Below are 18076 nucleotides of genomic sequence, written 5' to 3'. Positions count from 1 at the left end.
CAATAAAACTACTGTTGGAGAAGATCTGGTTGTTGTTGGAATATGAAGTAAAAACACAGAAGTGAGCATAAATGTTTATTGCAATGGATATTTCCAGTAAATTAAGATGTAATTGCTGCTGTTTATGCAGTGTTTTATGTTGACAGCGCAGTGTAATAAAACGTATAGTTTTTATTTTGAAGCCGATTTCCGGTGATGTAGTGGATATTTTCCTCTAACTTTACCTTTCCTAGCGTTCCAAACGGTTGGGACGCTTCCTCTCGCGGCCACTTGGGGCGCTCTAACTGGGGCGAGCGGTTGTTTGTTGCTCGCGAGGAAGCAGCGGTTGAAAAACGAGCATTATGGGAATTGCAGTTTTATGCGTAGTTTAGCAACCGGCTAACTACTAACTTCTCAGCGGCTGTTCTTGACTACTGTCGCCTACAACTTCAGAATGCATAACGGGCTGTGTATAGATGGCGGAGAGCAATGACTGAGGAGTTTGATGAAGATGTGGTATTTGAGGTTTGTATATATTCCCGCCGCTGTTTGTTATCGAAACTTGTAAGTGATGCTTTGTCATACCTCGCGAGCTCTGAGGTAAATATAGACGTTGGGTCCCCGATTCATTGACGACAGCTAGCTTCGGTAGCTAATGTGTGGCGTTAGCTGCCTAGCTCCACATAAGCAGCCGCTTGCTCTGTTGCAATGCGTATACAATCCAAAACAAATCCACATATTTGGCCGGCTGCTAACTGTGTTTCTGCCAAGGAGCTTTGGTGGTCATGAGAAGGGCTGAGCTGGGCTAGTGTGCGCATTGTTGTTGGTGTTTCATCATTGCTAGACTGGTACAGTCAAGAGGTGGGGTGTGGATGACCAGATCCAATGCGTCGGTTCTGCAAAAAAAAAAAACCTCCACAGACTCACACGTAGCTTCATCTGGATGGTGACAACATGTGCTGCGACTTCGTGTAACAATGCATGTGAGTAGTGTTTAATTGTTTGACTGCTGTCAGTTTGTTATGATAGTAAAATACATTAAGATGAGATGCTCGTGTGCACCAGAGGCACCAAAACACAGTAGAGATGCTTGTAAGAGTCATGTTTTCCAAGCAACAGAGGATCAGCAGCTGGGTGAGAACTGGGTCAGGCCAATTTTTTGGACAAATTTAAACACGGGATGCTTTTCCTCCTCTCTGCTTTTTTTTAAATTTCTCTGATTTAGTGGTGAGCTTTCTTTGTTCAGGATAAGAAACAACATCACCATGTGTTTATCCCTGAATGAGAAGCTACGATTACTACATGATGAATTGTGCTTGCATTTAATCCAGTATTCATGCAGGAGAGAAGACTTATTATTAACAGAAATATTGGGTGCATGGACAGGCTGGAAAGACAGTCCTGGCATCTGCATGTTGATTTACAGATTCACATGTGAAGGCACTTAGGCTTTACATCATTCCTCCCTGAACAGAAAGTAAGCTGCATGCAGGAGAGATGGGGCCTGTGGGTGAGGGTGGAGTCTCAACTTCAGCTGATGAATCCTGAGGGAAAGTAGATTGGCGCGATGAATCAGTGAAGCTTATCAGAGTGAGGACACCTTTTGGATTCACACTGGGAAACATTTGGGCAAAATTTAGGAGGAGTGTCAGCTCAATCTACATCAGAATGATGACCTAATCACTACATTTTCTTCCTTTCTCCTTCTCTCCACTCATTTGGCACTATTTTATCTATCTCTCGCTCTCCACCCCCCCACCATTCTCATCCATCATTCCTCATCTATTGCTCAATGTGTTTGACTGTCTCGCTTTCTATTTGCAGAACTCCCCTCTTTTCCAGTACCTGCACGATCTAGGGCACACAGACTTTGAGGCATGTCCAACTGCATCACAGGAGGAGGAATATGGCGGTCAAGAGGGAGACCTCACCTCTCCTGACGAAGATACACAGAAAACAGTGAGTTTCTTCCATCCTTGACAGAAATATCACAGATGTCTGTCCCCTCATTTACAACTATCCTCTCCAAATTATTTCCTTTCTGCAACTAATCAACTAGTTGATTTGATTGAATCATCACTATTCTTGTCAATCTTACCCATTGTATCTCAACTTTAGTCCCCAGGGGGGAATTTGTCTTGCCGCCAGGTGAAACGCAGAACACACACAGACTTGAACATAATTAAAAAAAACATAATAAAATACATAACATAAAATAGTGTATTTCATTACTGGCATACATAAACATAAAACCTGGTCTATATCAAAGCATCGTCATCTGCCCATTCATGAAATGGTTAAAACAGCAATAAAACAATAACCAGTTGGATCTTATCTTTAAAATCACATGCTTATAAAAGACTAACGTTTTTAGATCGACCAACTAGACATTTGTAAATTGGTTATGATTCTAGAGATGCACCTGTTATTTTCTGGAGCCATGGTTCTCATTTTGACCAATGACCAATAGCTGTTATTATTTATGTATTGGTTTTAATAGGGCCAGTGCACATGCATGAAGATGAGTGTAAATGTGCCAAAAGGTTACTTCTTACTTCTGTTGTCCCTGGACAGATAATACATACCTCAGTCACTATAAAATAGATCTGACTGTTTAAAAAAATGAAATAATAAGACTAATTGTTTGGCCAATAAAATGTCAGAAAATAGTGAAAAAGTTGGCCCATCACAATTTCCCAGAGCCTAATGGGACATTTTTAAATAGCTTCTTTTGTCCGACCAACATTCCAAAATCCCAAAAATTCAGTTTACTCTCGCGGAAGACTTGATGTACAGATGTACAGTTTTATGATGGTGGAAACTGTGAATAAGGGCATTTTTGCAGGTAGTCAAATTCTGAAAACATTTTCTGTGGATTGATTAATCTGGAACGGCAATGATTAGTTTATTAATACATTTCCTAAAAGAATCTGTTAATCATTTAAGCCATTTATTATAGCAAAAATCCTCTGGTTACAGCTTCTGTAGTGGGAACATTTGCTGGTTTTCTCTGTTATACTATTGTAAATTGAATATCCTTTGCTTTTGAACAATTGGTCAGACAAAACAAGGCATTTGATGATGTCAACAGGGACTCTGGGAAATGTGATACACATTTTCTTTACTATTCTCTGACTTTGTATTGACCAAACAATTTACAGAGAAAAGGGTCTGCAGATTAATTGATCATGGAAAATAAGCGTTAGTTGCAGCCCTAAATTAATCAAGACCCCATCAGGTCAAAGTAAGTCAACTAACTGACTAAGAGGAGCTTTAACTAACCCCCATCAACTCCCATCTCTATTCAAACCGCCTGTCTCCCTGCCTCCCCTTAGGGTGTGTGTGTGTGTGTGTGTGTGTGTGCACGCACGCACGTGTGTTTGTTAATGTTTGACTTGTGCACTCAGACAGAAAGTAATTAATTTGACTATTGACTCCAAACAGTGACACATATTGGCGCCCAATCACCCACAGAGCATTACATGCGCTTGTTTATGTGCTTCACTTCAGTCAGGCAAGACATGGCAACAAGGGCTTCCTACACACAGATGCAGGTATTTTGCGTTGCATGTACTTTACTCTGTAACCGCACTCACCAGATTCGTTTTTGGATAGAAAACCTTTCCCTCTCCTGCATCTCTCTCCTGCTGCTGGTCTGATTTTTAGAAGAGATAGCCCAAATGCTATTACCTTGACCACACTCTGCTTTCCCTCTAACGTTATATTTGCCTCTGTGAGCATCCTCTTGCAAACTGTGTGTGGTGTTTTTTTTTTTTTTTTTTTTTTTTTACTAATATTCACGTCTGTATGCCTTTTTTTTAATGGACCTGCACGTTCTTTAATGCAAAAGCTATTCAAAAGTCACAGGTTCCTTTAATTGCAGAATTAATGTGATCGTCGATGACTGTAGTTTGAGTCGACCTGTGATTCATACAGACGAGTATGTGTCCTGGGAAGCGCCGGATCACATGACATGGCTTCTCCACGTTCACCCCCCTCCTTTTGCGACGGGAAATGGTGTTGTGTTTGCTTAGTTCAGGAACTTTCCGTACGTGTCATGCTTCCTCTCTGGCACTCTGTTGTTCTAAGGAGTCAAGGAGGATAAGGGATTTGGATGAGACAGGAAAGCCCGATGTTGTCTCTCGTTGCCCAGTTTCCTGGAGCTCAGATAAAGTCGGAGTCGAGGCAAAACACCTTGTTTACGTAGACGGACCAGTTTGTCTTGAGTTTGTCTTTCTTTACATTACCAGTAAAAAGTCAGACTAAAATAAAGAGGCAGGATTAGCCCAAAATGTATACAAGTGGGATGTTGATCGCAAAGGCTGCTGGTTCAAACCCTCAGACCGGTTTCCACAAATGTTATTGGGGACAGTGAAATAAGTTACACTGTTGCTCCTTCAACCATACTGTGTGAACATAAAATTTGTTTTAGGTTGATTTTGTAACCAGTATAGTGCAGCTACTAACAATAATTTTCATTGTCGGTTAATCTGCTCTAAACCAGCATGTAAACTGGTGCACAGTACCATTTCTCAACTGCTCCAATCCCCTCACTCCTAATCTCTGTGCAGAGGATACTTGCTGTTAGGGCTGCAACTAATTATTATTTTCATTCTTGATTAATCGGTTACTTGGAGTCTATTAAAAGTGACAATTTTGCAAAGGGTTCCTATTGCTTGTTTTGTCTGACCAAAACCCAAAGATACTCAGTTCACAATTACATAAACCAGATAATATAAACAAATTCTCACATTCGAGAATCTGGAATCAAACCCTTTTTTGCTTAAAAAGAACAGTTAATCAATAATCAGACATTTAACTCCTATGTAAACCCCACATCTTTTTGTTTTTGCACTTAGGTGTTTGTTTGGACATGTGAGCTTAGTGAGCTTTGTTACCAGGCTAGCTGTTTCCCTCTGTTCCCAGTCTTTGTGTTAAGCTAAACTATCTCCTGGCTTTAGTTTTATACTAGGGCTGAACGCTTTTGAAAAAATATCTTATTGCGATTATTTTGACAGATATTGTGATATGATTTGCGTTTATTGGAGGGAATGATCATTATTGTATAATTATTCTCAGTTTCATTGAAAAACACATTTAAATGATATGGTATGGTTTTTGCGGAGATCTTTACCAGACAAAGATGTTTTCTTAAGTCTGTAGAACATGATATGTACGCCAGGACATCTCTGCAGCACTGCAATAGTTAATTTAAAATGGTATTTTTACACACATTTTACCTTTAGCAAATATTGCACCGATTTTAAGTACTAGGCAATATTGCGATTTTGATAAATTCTTTATACTGAATGGACAGATATGAGGGTGGTATCAATCTTCTTGTCTAACTCTAAGCAAGAAAGCCAAAGCTTGTGTGTGTCCATTCTCTTGCATAGTATCAATCAGTCCAGCGTCTGGAAGCTGGAGCATTCCCTGTGTGACAGCAGGAGAATACTGATGAGCAGGGACTGACTGTGCCAGGATATTAGTAGTGAGTGTATGTGCATATGTGAGTTAATCTGTACATGGTTTACATGATCAGAGGAGACTTAACAGATTGTGGCCTACTTTTGAGGCTGATGAGCAGTGTTATTGGAATGTCCAGTCTCCAATCAGTAATCAATACTACTGCGGCCTTTAGACTAAAGGCCCTTGTGCTTTACCCTCCAGAACAGGGTCAGTTTGCCGACTGCCCAGTCTGAATCAATAACCCCATGTATCTGCTGCGAACTGGAGCATAAATACACACTTCACAGGATGTTATGAAGCTGTTTTCTACAGGATTCTCAGTTGTTTTTTTACTTTAACAGAAAACGACTGGATGTGTGTGTCATCACTGAAGCCAAAATCCTCAATGTACAAACATCTATCAAAATGAGTCCCATTTTTAGGCAAAGCATTTCACTGACGCCACGAAACACTCTAAGCTGATTAGTAAATAGTAGATCCTATTCATGATTAGGCAGTACTCGGTTTTGGATTTTGTTTTCGGCTCTTAGCCCTTGTGAGAAAACGTGCAGCATCGCGAACAGCTCGAGGTTTGTTATGCATCGAAATGTCAACGCGCTTTATAATGTGAGGCACCAAGTCACTCTCGTTGTGATTGGATGCCTCAGACTGTTTACAGAGGTGCTGGGAATGCAGATACTCATAGGAAGCCAGACATTAAACTGAAGTGTGTGTGTGTGTGTCTTTCTGTGTAGCATCTCCAATGACAGATGTACAAAATGCTTCTTTTTCTGGAACTAAAACAATCATTCCTTTCTGGCAACCATGTATTTTAAAAGGATGTAAGTTTGAGTTTCATCGATGCTGAATACACTAATGAACGTGCTATAACATTTATGCAAAATGTTTGTTGAATTCAACAAATTAAAGCAGGTGTGTGTGTGTGTGTGTGTGTGTGTGTGTTTTTTTGCCAAAGCAGAGCTGTGTATAAGACCTTGGAGAGGGCTATTACAAACACACATTGCACTTATTGTTGTTGCCTGAAAGAGTTTGTCTCCTGGGATACTCCTTTGGACTACTAGTGTGAATGTTCGTGGGTGCGCACACAGTTGTTATTTAATGGATGCGTGATCCCCGGGAAATAAACCCACCCACGCTTTGATGAGACACACCAAAGTGACAGAAAGACTTGCAGGTGTATCATTTAGTATTTTAATCTGGTATATATTTCACCTTTTACTGATCTACTGGGCCTGCATCAGGGCATAAAATAACGGTAAGACCTGCTGGAATGTAGCCGTTACTTAATTGACAGACTTTTTACCTTTTCCCTGTGTGTGTGATTTGCAGGGAGGACGCTTGTGGAGACTGGTGAAAGCCTTGTGGCGATGGAGTCCGATTCACCAGGCGGCTGCATCTCGTAAGCTGGGGCAGCAGCTGGTAGGTAGAATGGGGAAACAGAAAGGAATGCTGGCACTGAAACTAGCAACTTCACTCTGTTTTATTACAATACGGCGTCTCTTCTATTCTACTTTATTTCACGTGTTTCTCTTTTCTTGTAGGACTGTGTGTTCGGCCAATACTCGGTGAGGTGCATTCTGGACCAGGACGTGCTGCTGCAGGAGGATGTCGAGCTGATCGAGCTGTTAGACCCGAGTGTGCTCACCCTCGGTTCGTCGCCGTCTGGCTCATCCAGCCGAGCGAGCACCCTGCCCAGACCAAGCCTCATAGCCAGGCCGTCTATGTGGTACATTGATAGGAAAGAAATGCACAGGATGGGCAAAAAAAAATGCATTCCAGTACAACAGCAGCACAAACTGAAACTATGGCCTCAAAAACAATAGATTTGACTCACAATGCTTTTTCTGGAAGGAAAAGTTTCTAAAAGACAAAAAATATATATTGTAGAGAAAGTATTGCATTGTGTTATATTGTGAGGTCTAGTCCATCCCATTTATATAAAGATTTTTGACTTTATTTATTCATGTGAGCTCTGATTTTAAAAAAAAACTTCTGCTTAGATTCAAAGACCTGCAAAAAGAGACAAAGGGAAAACAAAAAATATCAGTGTTTGACAAAACAAAATGTGTGCACAGCTTTGTGGGTTGGAGATGTTTTGGAACAGATGATAAAACGAGGCCGTATGATCATACAATAGAAAAAACTATAAAATTTCAAATGAATATTCCAGCAAATTAGTATTGCACTATTGAACCTTTCGATAGACAGTTTGAAAAGACAATGGTCAAATCAGCTGCAAAGGCACCATCGCTGGTACTTGCGTCAAATTAAAATCCAATATTAAAACTACTAGAGTATTGGCTGTACATAATTATATCTGCTTTGATTTGTTAAAAAACTGCAATAAGGAGGTTAGCAGTTGGGGTAACCGGTTTTGGAATGTGAAAGCTCCCATGTTGGAACAACGCCAGGTTTTCCTGTTCTGTCAACATCGTGTAAAGACACTATTACTTTAGACCAACTCCCGTAAACGCCCACGTCTTAAAAACGTCTTAAACAATTTATAACCCACGCTTTCTATTACAATTTTGTAGCGCCCAACCCCAAACTGAAGTAACTTAATGCTTTACTTTCACACTAGTATATTTCTCGAACTGTAGAGCTCCTCTAGAGCCACAGAAGATTAGATATGCCTGTTTTCCCTGAACAGTACTTTAATTTTGACATGTAAAACTGATGGATTGTCCCTTTTTATCCTGTCCTTACAGGAATCTAAACTGTCAAATGAAAATGTAAAGGTTGCACTAATCAAATCTTCCTCCTGTTCCCTTCACTCAGGGACATGGCGGGGCTGGTTGGCCTGGCTGCAGTGCTGCTGAGTCTTTGCTCCGCATCGGAGGGCCTGTGGTCGCTGGCTGTAGCCCCGTGGGGCCTGGTGCTGCTGGGCTGGTTTGGGCTGAGGGGGGTCATGCTGTGGAGACAGGGTCGCATGCAGAGGGCCGTACACGCTCGGACCACGCAGCTCCAGACTCTGGTCCACAACAGCAAGACCCTGACCGGACTGTCTCGCAAAGCCCTGCGCCTGGTGCAGGAGACAGAGGTCATCTCCAGAGGGTTCACCCTGTAAGTGTGCTTGACTTATGTCTAACTACATAGTACATCTCACCCAATCACATAATCCTAATGTACATCTCCTGTCATGTCCCCAACTGTCACTGCTTAGTTCAAGCCTGCTCAGTTAATTCACTCAATGCTCAGCATGTTAGTTAACTGACCTTCTCGGGTAGTGTGTCTGTATATGTTTTATTATTTATGTTTTCTTTAGACCACTGTTTGTCTCTATCTTTAGCATTGTATATAGAAAAAGCACCATTATACATCAATCACCAAGTAAGTTAAAGGAATAGTTTAACATTTTGGGAAATACGCTGAGTTAGATGTAAGATTGATAAACACTCCAATCTCTGTATGGTAAATATGCAGCAGCTGGTCCGCATTGCTCAGCATAAAAGCTGGAAGCAGAGGGGAACAGTTAGCCTGGCTCTGTCCAACGGAAAAAATAATTCTCCTCCTTCCAGCACTTCCTTTTTGCACTTTGGTTCTTGTACACATTAAACAAATGAGAAGTGTTAATTATTGATCTGTAGATGTGCTGATAGGTGGACTTTGTTACCTTTGGACAGAGATGGGCTACCTGTTTCCAGTCTTTGTGCTAAGCTAAGCAAACCTACAGTTTCATGATTACCACACAAATATGAGAGTGCTATCAATCTTGTCATGTAACTCTCAGTAAGGAATGAGCATATCCCCCAAAATGTCAAACTATTCCTTTTAATAGCATGCCACATTGTCTTGTTCGTCACAGCTTCCTTGTGTTTCTAACACTTCTGTGTAGTGTCCATGTCTGACTTGTCTCAGTTTGCTGGTGTGATCTTTAGTCATGTGATGTTCAGTGTTGTGTGTGCCCCCCTGCTTCTTTGGGACGTCTCCACAGTTGTATCACATTTCACTTGTCAAGTTTGCTCGACAGGGTGAGTGCGGCCGGCTCCTTTAGCAGGGCGGGGCCAGGGGCGATGCCACGAGGTCAGCAGCTGATCGGACTAAGGAAAGCCCTGTACCGGTCGCTCCGCACGGCTTTCAGAGCCTCACGCAGAGCCACCTGTCACATGCTCAAGGCATATCCTTTCCCTGGAGAGAAAGACTTAATAATTCAAATAAGTGTGTCTTTATGTTGGTTTCACCTCTTTTGTAGTGACACAGGTTGTAACTAGCCTGGATTTAGAGATATTAGTTTAAAGCAGAGTGCATAGATACCTTATTTCCCCAACTGGTGTCATTCAGTTGTTGACGATAGGAATAAACGCTTTATTTATGGCCCTCCGTAAACATAGATTTATGTGATGTAATCTTTTTATGAGCCTTAAAAGGTGCACATTGCATAGTTGTTACAGAAGTGTGATGTGTCCTTAACCCCCTCCCCCTACGTTCCCTCTGAACTCTGAGATCGATAATGTGACCAACTATGTGTCTGCGGTGCCTCTGAAGGAGCTGGGGCTCGGCCTGGGCATTGAGCACCTGGGTGACGAGCAGGCTCAGGAGCTGACAGATGACTACAGCCTGCCTGCACTGAAGGTAAGGCCAGAAGGTAAACCAGGGGCTGCTGGTAATGGGTGGACACTACAACAGGAGTGGAAAGAGAAGAAAATATAAACACTACCAATATAGGACATGTACAATCCACAATATTATTAATGTTCAGTTAGTCTAAATTGTTTATTATTGCTTCATAGAAGATTGAAAAGTGATACTCCAAACATCTTATGAGCATCAAACTCCTGAAAAGCGAAGCCAATGCTGATATGCCTTAAATCTGCGTTGCTTCTAATGGCCAGTAGGGGGTGACTCCACTGGTTGCAGAAAGAAGTCAGATTGTGTAGAAGTCAATGAGAAACCATGATGTTCATTTTGTAAATTACGGTCCTATTTTGAGCAAAACAAGTCCCTATCATGACGAACAGTCGTATTCCTGACCAGCTCTTTACCCAATATGGTCACTTCTGGTTCCAAAAAAAACAAGATGGCGACTGCCAAAATGCCACACTCAAGGCTTCAAACAGTAGTCCACAAACCAACGGGTGACGTCACAGTGGCTACATGCCCTTTTTTAACTCCGCCCATGAATGTTGCTGTAAAAAAGTGCATCGCTTTCTTCTTCATGAAGAACAGTATCATAAAGTAATAGTTTGACATTTTGGAAAATCTGCTAATTTGTTGTTTATTTGCTTAATTGGATGAGAAGATCCAACTCTAAAGCTCACTAATTAAGGTGTTCTATCTCGTTTATTTAATCCTTACAAAGTCTTGTCATCATGGTTAGGTTGCCAAGCTACTAATTAAGACTTCCATAGAGAAATTATCCTGCAAATAACTCCTCATAAAACCACAATGCATCGTTTTTACTCTTCAGTTTTTGTACCAATTTAAAAAAAAATATATATATATATATATATATATATATAAATAAATAAAATATTAGTGAGCTACGATGTTTTTCTTTACCTGTTTCCAGTCTTGAAGCAAAGCTAAACTAACTGCCTCCAGCTGCTGGCGGTAGCCTCATATTTACCATAAAGACATGAGAACGGTAATGATCTTTTCATCTAACACTTGACGAGAAAGTGAAGAAGCTTAAACTTAATCCTCTTCTCCTCTGTCCAACTGTAAGCTCAGTAACTTGTAGACACTTTTGTCATATAGCCTACTGTTTAGGAGCATCTGAAGTTCGAGTTCATCAGGTACTGAAACAAGCAACAATTGACAGCTAAAAGGAATGGTACTGGTATTTTTTGCTCCTGTAGATGCTGTTCCAGCTGTGGGTGGGACAAAGCTCTGAATGTTTCCGTCGACTGGCTCTTCTCCTGTCACCCAGAAGAATAGAAGAGCCAGAAGAGGGCGGAGCCAAAGGAGACACCTCCCCTCCCCCTCTGCACCGGTCCATCGCAGCAGTGACCGAGCCCCTCCACCACGCTCTGGGCAGCTGCCTTGGCGAAGTGCAGCGCAGCTATGACTTCCACCGGCACTTTGAGTCACAGCTGAGGACGACGGGCTCTGACAGGACAGTGAGAGCCAGGGAGAAGTGCCGAGACCTCAACACCCTGCACACCTCCATCCGAAGCCTGCAGCTGCACCTCAAGGCCCTGCTTAGCGAGTGAGACAAACGCACCCATACGATGAGTGTGGGGAAACCGGGTCATTCCACCAGTAGAGTAGTAATAGTACTGCGTTACACCCAAAACATGGAATTTATGCAATATTAAATACGGACAAAGCTACCTAGTGGACCTTGTTGTGTTGAGATATTTGTTTGTCAATATGAAAATAAAGTAAAAGAATTACATGCATACAAACAGCATGAGTCACAAATAACACATAATATCATTGAAAGGGCAAATAGGAATTTTCAAACTATTCACTCGGAAATCAGGAAGATTTCTCCCATTTCAAATTTTCAAGTAACCTGAATATATACATGTCAACATTCCTCCTCTTCCTCCTGTTTCTGATTAGGATGATCATCCTAGAGGACGACTTGGAGAAACTGATGGTGTCCAAGGAACCGACGGAGTTGACGTTTGAAGGCTACCAGGACCTCAGTGACCGACTGCACCAGCTGCATCCTCACATGCAGGCCAGCACCGGCTGCTGGGAGGACACCATCACCCAGGTGGAGCGCATGCTGAGACGGGCCAACGCCTGCCCAGGTGAGCTAACACAAACACACACACAACCTACTGATATTATATACACTGAATAATAGGATTTAATACCCTGAGTGCTATTTTTGTTCTTCTCAGAGTAAAATCTTAACAAAACAGTAGTTTGGAAAGAACTTTTCTTAATGGTAATTTCAAGGTGGTTGTATTGTCACTGATTAGCTCATTGAGTAACGTACATGACTTAGAAGACCAACTTAAAAAAAACAAACAAAAAAAAAAAAATCATTCAAATTCCTCTTCAACAAAGTTGTTATGAAGATGACATCCACATGCTCACAATTAATCACGTGCTGGAGTGTGCACATCCCGGCGATTGGTCCACATTCAGCAACCTATGGACTTTTCATTTCCCCATCATTCCCAGGCAGAGGAAATTCATCCGCTTCTCATTCAGGGGAATCCATTTAACTACACATTTCCTGACGGCTATTTCAGAACCTTTGAAATAGCCGTCGGGAAATGTGTGATTGGATTCCCCTGAATAACAACTTGAGAATGATTAAAAAACACACAAAAGAAGAATAAAAAAAATAAATAAATAAAACAACTTTGCCGAGAGCGGGATGCAAGTCCTGCGCTCTACCAACTGAGCTAAATGCAGATTTAGTAAATTGACATGACAGAAACGCACCTGTCGATCCCCTGTATTCAGCTGGGTGGTTATCTCGAGATCACGAGAAAACAACAGTCGTGAGATAATTTACACCTACCAGCTCCTTTAGTGTATTATAGTACATATTGGTTTCCATATGCACACAGGGCCTACATTTAGCGCAGACTTACTCCTTCCTTCACCATGACTCAAGACAATTGCCTGTCATGGGGGAAGTCGCTTCTTCACAATGTAAACAGAAACAGCTGTCACACAGTGACAGAGCTTCGGTACAAAGTTGTTGCGGTAATCTGTTTTTTGTTGCAATAACGACAGTCCACATCATCTCTGCAGGAAATGCTGAGTGTCTAGAGCAGTGTGGCCCCCCTCTACCCGAGGTTCCTGCTCCTCCTCCATCCTACCCGTTGATCCTGGACAGAGACCCTGTGCCAGAAGAGCTGGTAAGATGAAGTGTCCACCTTCCACCTGATATCTTGCATTGTGCCTATATTAACACCTACTGTATATTTATTTATATTTACACCAAAATTAGTATGGCCTCTAAAATTGAAACTAAACAACTTGTCTCAGTCATTCTCCACCCCGTGTGTCGTCCTGATCTGTTTCTCTGTTGTCAATCTCTTTCACTTGATCCAGGAGTGGGAGGCCTACGTGTCCGACTCAGACTCTGACGGTGAAGGCAGAGGGTCTTGGTCCGACATGTTGTCACTGGAGGAACGGGAGAGGCAGCGCCGGGAGAGGGAGGAGTCCCGCCGTGTCCTGTCAGAGCTCAAATCTGTGCTGGGTTTCCGTGCATCAGAGGGGGAGAGGATGAAGAGGAAGCAGCTGCTCTTCAACGACCAAGGTCTGCACTCTCTCCTGTGATAATTTAAACATGAGGACATTAGAGGTTGACTTTTTGGGATTGTGCTGCTATTCTTAATATATTTGAAATGGGGCAAACGTAACATCAAAGCAATCTCACCAAAACGAAGTATGAATTTAAAAAAATTCATCTCAACAACACTACTGGGTTTTTCCTGTCAATGATGCCAATTATTAAAATTTCCCTGAGCCCAAAAATGACATCTCCAAATGGCCTGTTTTGTCTGACCAACTGTCTAAAACCCAAAGATATTTAGATTTCAGTGATACAAAACAGAGAAGCAGCAGATCCTCTACAGAAATTACTTGATTATCAAAATGGTTGTCGATTCATTTTCTGTTTTTAGCTCTACTTTAGACCATGTCGTCATTTACCATTCATGAAGATTATGGTAATAATAAAGGGTAGTTACATGCATTTCCTTTTCTATATTTAGGCCAGGTGTAGGACGAAAAATTCAATGAAGGGAAGTAAGTAGAGAGTTTCTCACTGGACCATGGCAAGCAGCAGCATTTCCTGCTTTAGGCCAATAAAGTTTTGAGCGCTGTAATCCAGTGTTTGGTTACTCTTGACTTTCCTCTAATTGTGGGTAGTAGGCTGCATCTAACGATTAATATGTCAACATATTTTTTTCATTAATGGAATTATCATTATCACGACTTGTTTTCGTCTGACAAACAGTCCCAAATGCAAAAATGTTCAATTTACCATAATAATAATAACAAGAAAAGAGCAGTAAATCTTCACATTTGAGAAACTGGAACCAGAAAATATTTGGTATTTTTTTTCTTGATAAAGTACAAATTATCACTCAATAATAATTATTGACAATCAATTGATTACGTGTTTCAGCACCTACTGCTTAACGTCAGCAAAACTATCGTTGATTTCAGGAAAAAGGAGATAAAGGCTCACACTACATCAGTGGAGCAGGTGAACAGTTTCAGGTTCCTGGGAATCAGTATCACAGAGAACCTGACATGGTCACATCTCCACGCTGGTGAAGAAAGACCAGAAACCGCTGTATTTCTTGAGGAAGCTTAAAAAGGCCAAATTCCCACACCAAGTTCTTGTCAGCTTTTACAGAGGAGCAATAGAAAGCATCCTGACTGGAAACGTCACAACCTGGCATGGGATGTGCACGGCCCAGGACCGGAGGGCTCTGCAGCAAGTGATTAAAAATGCTCAGAAGATTATTGGTACCCATCTCCCGAGCATTAGTGATATTGGTGAGGTGTTCGCCCTGCTGCCTTCTGGGAAGAGAGATAGAGTTTCTGCTGCTGCCACACCACCAGACTGCAGAGCAGCTTTTACCCCCAAGCCGTCAGACTCTTAAACTCAAATTCATCCTCAGCACTGCTCCACTGATCATTGAATACGGTTTATTTCTGTTTTCCATTTTTATAAATTGCTTCTGTATTAATGTACATTGTCTGCTATGTAGCAGAAGGGAGTTACAAAGCTCACTTTCATTATATAACCTGTTATACTGTGACAATAAATGTACCCACCTACCTCGCTACTAGTGAAGTCCAGTCAAAAGGTTGATGTCACTGTGGTTACTCTTCACTATTTTCTGACATATTATAGAATTAACTCAAACTGAAAACAGCCTGTCGATGAATCTGTATACTATTAATCAAATAATATCAGATTTGTAATACAAGGTTGGAAATCAGTGGATCAGTTCAACCCTACATGAAACATTTCTTCTTCTTTCTTGCAGCTGCTGTGACGCCTTTAGCACGCAGTGAGAGTTCAGATCCTGCCACAAAGCCGACTTCTCTGGGATCGGTAGAAGCTGGCAAAGAGGAAGGAAACCACCTTTCAGAGTGCCCTGCAGGAAATGAAGGGGAAGGAAGAGACGACAGGGTGAGGCCTGAACCCTCCACAGAACCGGTGATGGAGTTCAGCTGTGGCTTGGAGGCAAAGGAAGGAGAGTTGGGAGGAACTTCAGCGTGTACGAGAGGAGGAGGAGCGTCGGAGCTGCACCAATACGACGGTGTCCTGGAGGAGGCAGAGAGCCAGAACGGTCTGGACTGCTTCCTGGTGCCTAAAATCCCTGCTGTCTCCGTGATGGACAGACTGACGGAGATTCACGGCTCAGAGGCTCTGAGCTTCAGCTCCGCCCTCGCCGCTCAGGTGGCGGCGCGCTCGCAATCGCTCATCAACATGGAGGAGCAGACGTTCGGAGATGAGGAGGAGGAGGATGAAGAGGAAAGCGACAGACGAACCCCTAAGAAGGACTGATATTAAACCTCGCTGCTTTAACCAAGCATTGAGCAGAGACTGTATTTATGTCTGATTGTCTGGATGGCTTTTATTGCTGTGGTCTGTGTTACATCTTAACTGTTTCTGGTGTTGAGGTATTTCAAATTTACGCCACTCTTTATTACCCGTCCGTCCATGTTACATTACCCACAATTCTTACTGCTCTTTTGCTGTTAAAACTCAGGTACCACAACCACTAAAACACAACATGACCTGACAGTGTTAAGGTCAGAAGGCCAGAATGTCTACACTTTACTTGGTTCATCCACATAGTGTATATTGCTCACAGTCATTAAAGAAACACATGATTGGCTCCAATACATAAAAACTATGTACGTTTTCTCCTGAGACCCTGTAATCAAAGCACTCCAATCTGAGTTACTGTCAGGAACTGTTGGGCTGGAGGAGACGAACAGTTGAGAGCATTTTTCTGAGATACAGCGGTACTTCTTTGTGTTCAGACAGAAAGCAAAGATAGCCCTGCCGACAAATTCAAGTTTATCCCAGGACTTAATGAAATAGAGAGAGGCTGGAGGGAAACCGGAGTTGCACAAACCGCTCTCGATCCGATACTGAAATCTGATATCGGCCCGATACTGAGTCAAATATCTGGATCAGGTAACCGCGACAAGGGAGCCGATCTGTTCGGTTCACTTACGTTGATGCACCACCAGTGTCGGTACACCTGAGCTAACAGCATGGAGGGAGCTAAAAACAAGGGGTCAGCAGTTTGGAGGCATTTGACGCTTGTTCACGCTTGATGTTGCCTTACAAATAAAATGATTCCCAGTCTCTTTCTCACAGTGAGGAATACACCTTATTAATTTTACATTGATGTCGGATCAGTACTCGGTATTGACTGATACCCATGTTTGGAAGTGTTAGAGTGGTGGAAGAAGTATTCAGATCATTTACTTAAGTAAAGTAGTAGCTTTACTACATTATATATAAAAATACTGTGTTTCAATTAAAAGTTCTGCATCCAATATTCAACTGAGCCTCAATACTGCTAGCAAAATGTATTAGAAGTTATGAATAAGGGCCCATTTCAGAGTGTTTATTTAACAAACAAACTTTTTTTTCAGGACTTAAGGAGCTAAGAAAGTGTAATACAGTACAGTACTTGATGTACTTCTTACTTCCACAACTGTAGTTGTACATTTTTTCGCTTTCTATCTGAACACCCCTGAAGCAAAAGGCTGAACCCAGCTGACATTCATTCTTATAAGCAGACAGATATAAAGAAACCTACACAGAGCGAGGGAGCTCTGCGAGAAGAGGAAGTGAAATGCTATTTTTACTATCAGTGCTTTATTTTTGTCTGATCCATCTCTGCTGTCTGACTGGACACAATGGAGGGGTAGCGGTAAAGCGAACACATAGCCGACCACACGTGCACAATCCTATTGGGAGTGACATATTTGTATCTAAGAACGACTCATGATGAAATAGTCCCATTTTTCTGTGTTTACAGGGGCACACTCAGTGGAACTTGTTAAAGACACTTTATGGATTCAAAGAACTGTGTTGCTGTGAGGTTTAAAATCTAATACCTGTACGGGTATAGTACTAAAAAAAGGTTGATTTTCTCTCATGTGAGGGCAATCTATAAATATGTTTCATATGACGTTGCTATATGAGTCTGACAGCCCTCATGTGTGTCCCCCCCACCACCCTTCCTCCATCTTCCCAGTCTTGTCACCATGTCGGCCTTGTCCTGACCCCTCCTGCGCCCTCTCTCTCTCTGGGGTGAGGTCTACCCCCCTCTTCCTGCATTTTCCAACGTGAAATAAAATACTATTCTGGAAGTGTTCGTTGTATCCTGAAGTCTTTTCTGAGGCTCAGTTTCAGAGGCTCTCACAGAGTTGGGGCGGGGGAGGGAGGGTTGAACAGGTTTGGTGAGTTACTTGATATGTTTTGTGGGATTTTCCATTTGTCTCACCCACAACAGCTGGTGCTCCCCTTTAAAGCCACTCCTGCTTGTGGAGACTCACACAAAGACCTGATGAAGTGGACTGAAGACTTGATATACAACTGCCCCTGTCGTGGGATTTTAATACATTAAAGAAGGGAAACGCCATATTTCAGTAACTTGAGCTCTGACATTTTAGTTTGGCATTAAACGCATCATAGGATTTGACTCTCACTAAAGCCACCCATACT

The 18076-nt window shown here is 42.1% G+C and overlaps 1 protein-coding gene across 3 annotated transcripts; it reads left to right on the top strand.

Moving 5' to 3' along the window:
• The first annotated feature begins 296 nt into the window (after window positions 1–296).
• Window positions 297–17726, top strand: vezt (vezatin, adherens junctions transmembrane protein). Of its 3 annotated transcripts, none has more exons than XM_046071573.1 (12): window positions 297–504; window positions 1804–1938; window positions 6778–6867; window positions 6990–7174; window positions 8227–8511; window positions 9407–9565; window positions 9873–10020; window positions 11247–11596; window positions 11956–12149; window positions 13111–13217; window positions 13414–13621; window positions 15369–17726. In XM_046071573.1, exons 1-12 carry the CDS (start codon window positions 469–471, stop codon window positions 15890–15892), a joined length of 2421 nt encoding a protein of 806 aa, XP_045927529.1. In that variant the 5' UTR covers window positions 297–468; the 3' UTR covers window positions 15893–17726. The 3 variants fall into 3 exon arrangements, with proteins under 3 accessions (XP_045927529.1, XP_045927530.1, XP_045927531.1); XM_046071574.1 differs by having other exon boundaries at window positions 299–504; window positions 9419–9565; XM_046071575.1 differs by lacking the exon at window positions 297–504 and adding an exon at window positions 632–962.
• Window positions 17727–18076: the final 350 nt, after the last annotated feature.

This window comes from Micropterus dolomieu, linkage group LG16 (assembly GCF_021292245.1).
Source record: "Micropterus dolomieu isolate WLL.071019.BEF.003 ecotype Adirondacks linkage group LG16, ASM2129224v1, whole genome shotgun sequence".
NCBI classification, from domain to species: domain Eukaryota; kingdom Metazoa; phylum Chordata; class Actinopteri; order Centrarchiformes; family Centrarchidae; genus Micropterus; species Micropterus dolomieu.
The sequence above is the reverse complement of the archived record's forward strand: the minus strand, read 5'-3'. Positions and strand labels throughout refer to the sequence as shown.

Coding starts and splice junctions, on each gene's coding strand:
- vezt (XM_046071573.1), top strand. CDS start 469: ATGACTGAGGAGTTTGATGAAGATGTGGTATTTGAG. Junction 1,939..6,777: donor ACGAAGATACACAGAAAACA/GTGAGTTTCTTC, acceptor TGTGATTTGCAG/GGAGGACGCTTGTGGAGACT. Junction 9,566..9,872: donor ACCTGTCACATGCTCAAGGC/ATATCCTTTCCC, acceptor CCCTCCCCCTAC/GTTCCCTCTGAACTCTGAGA.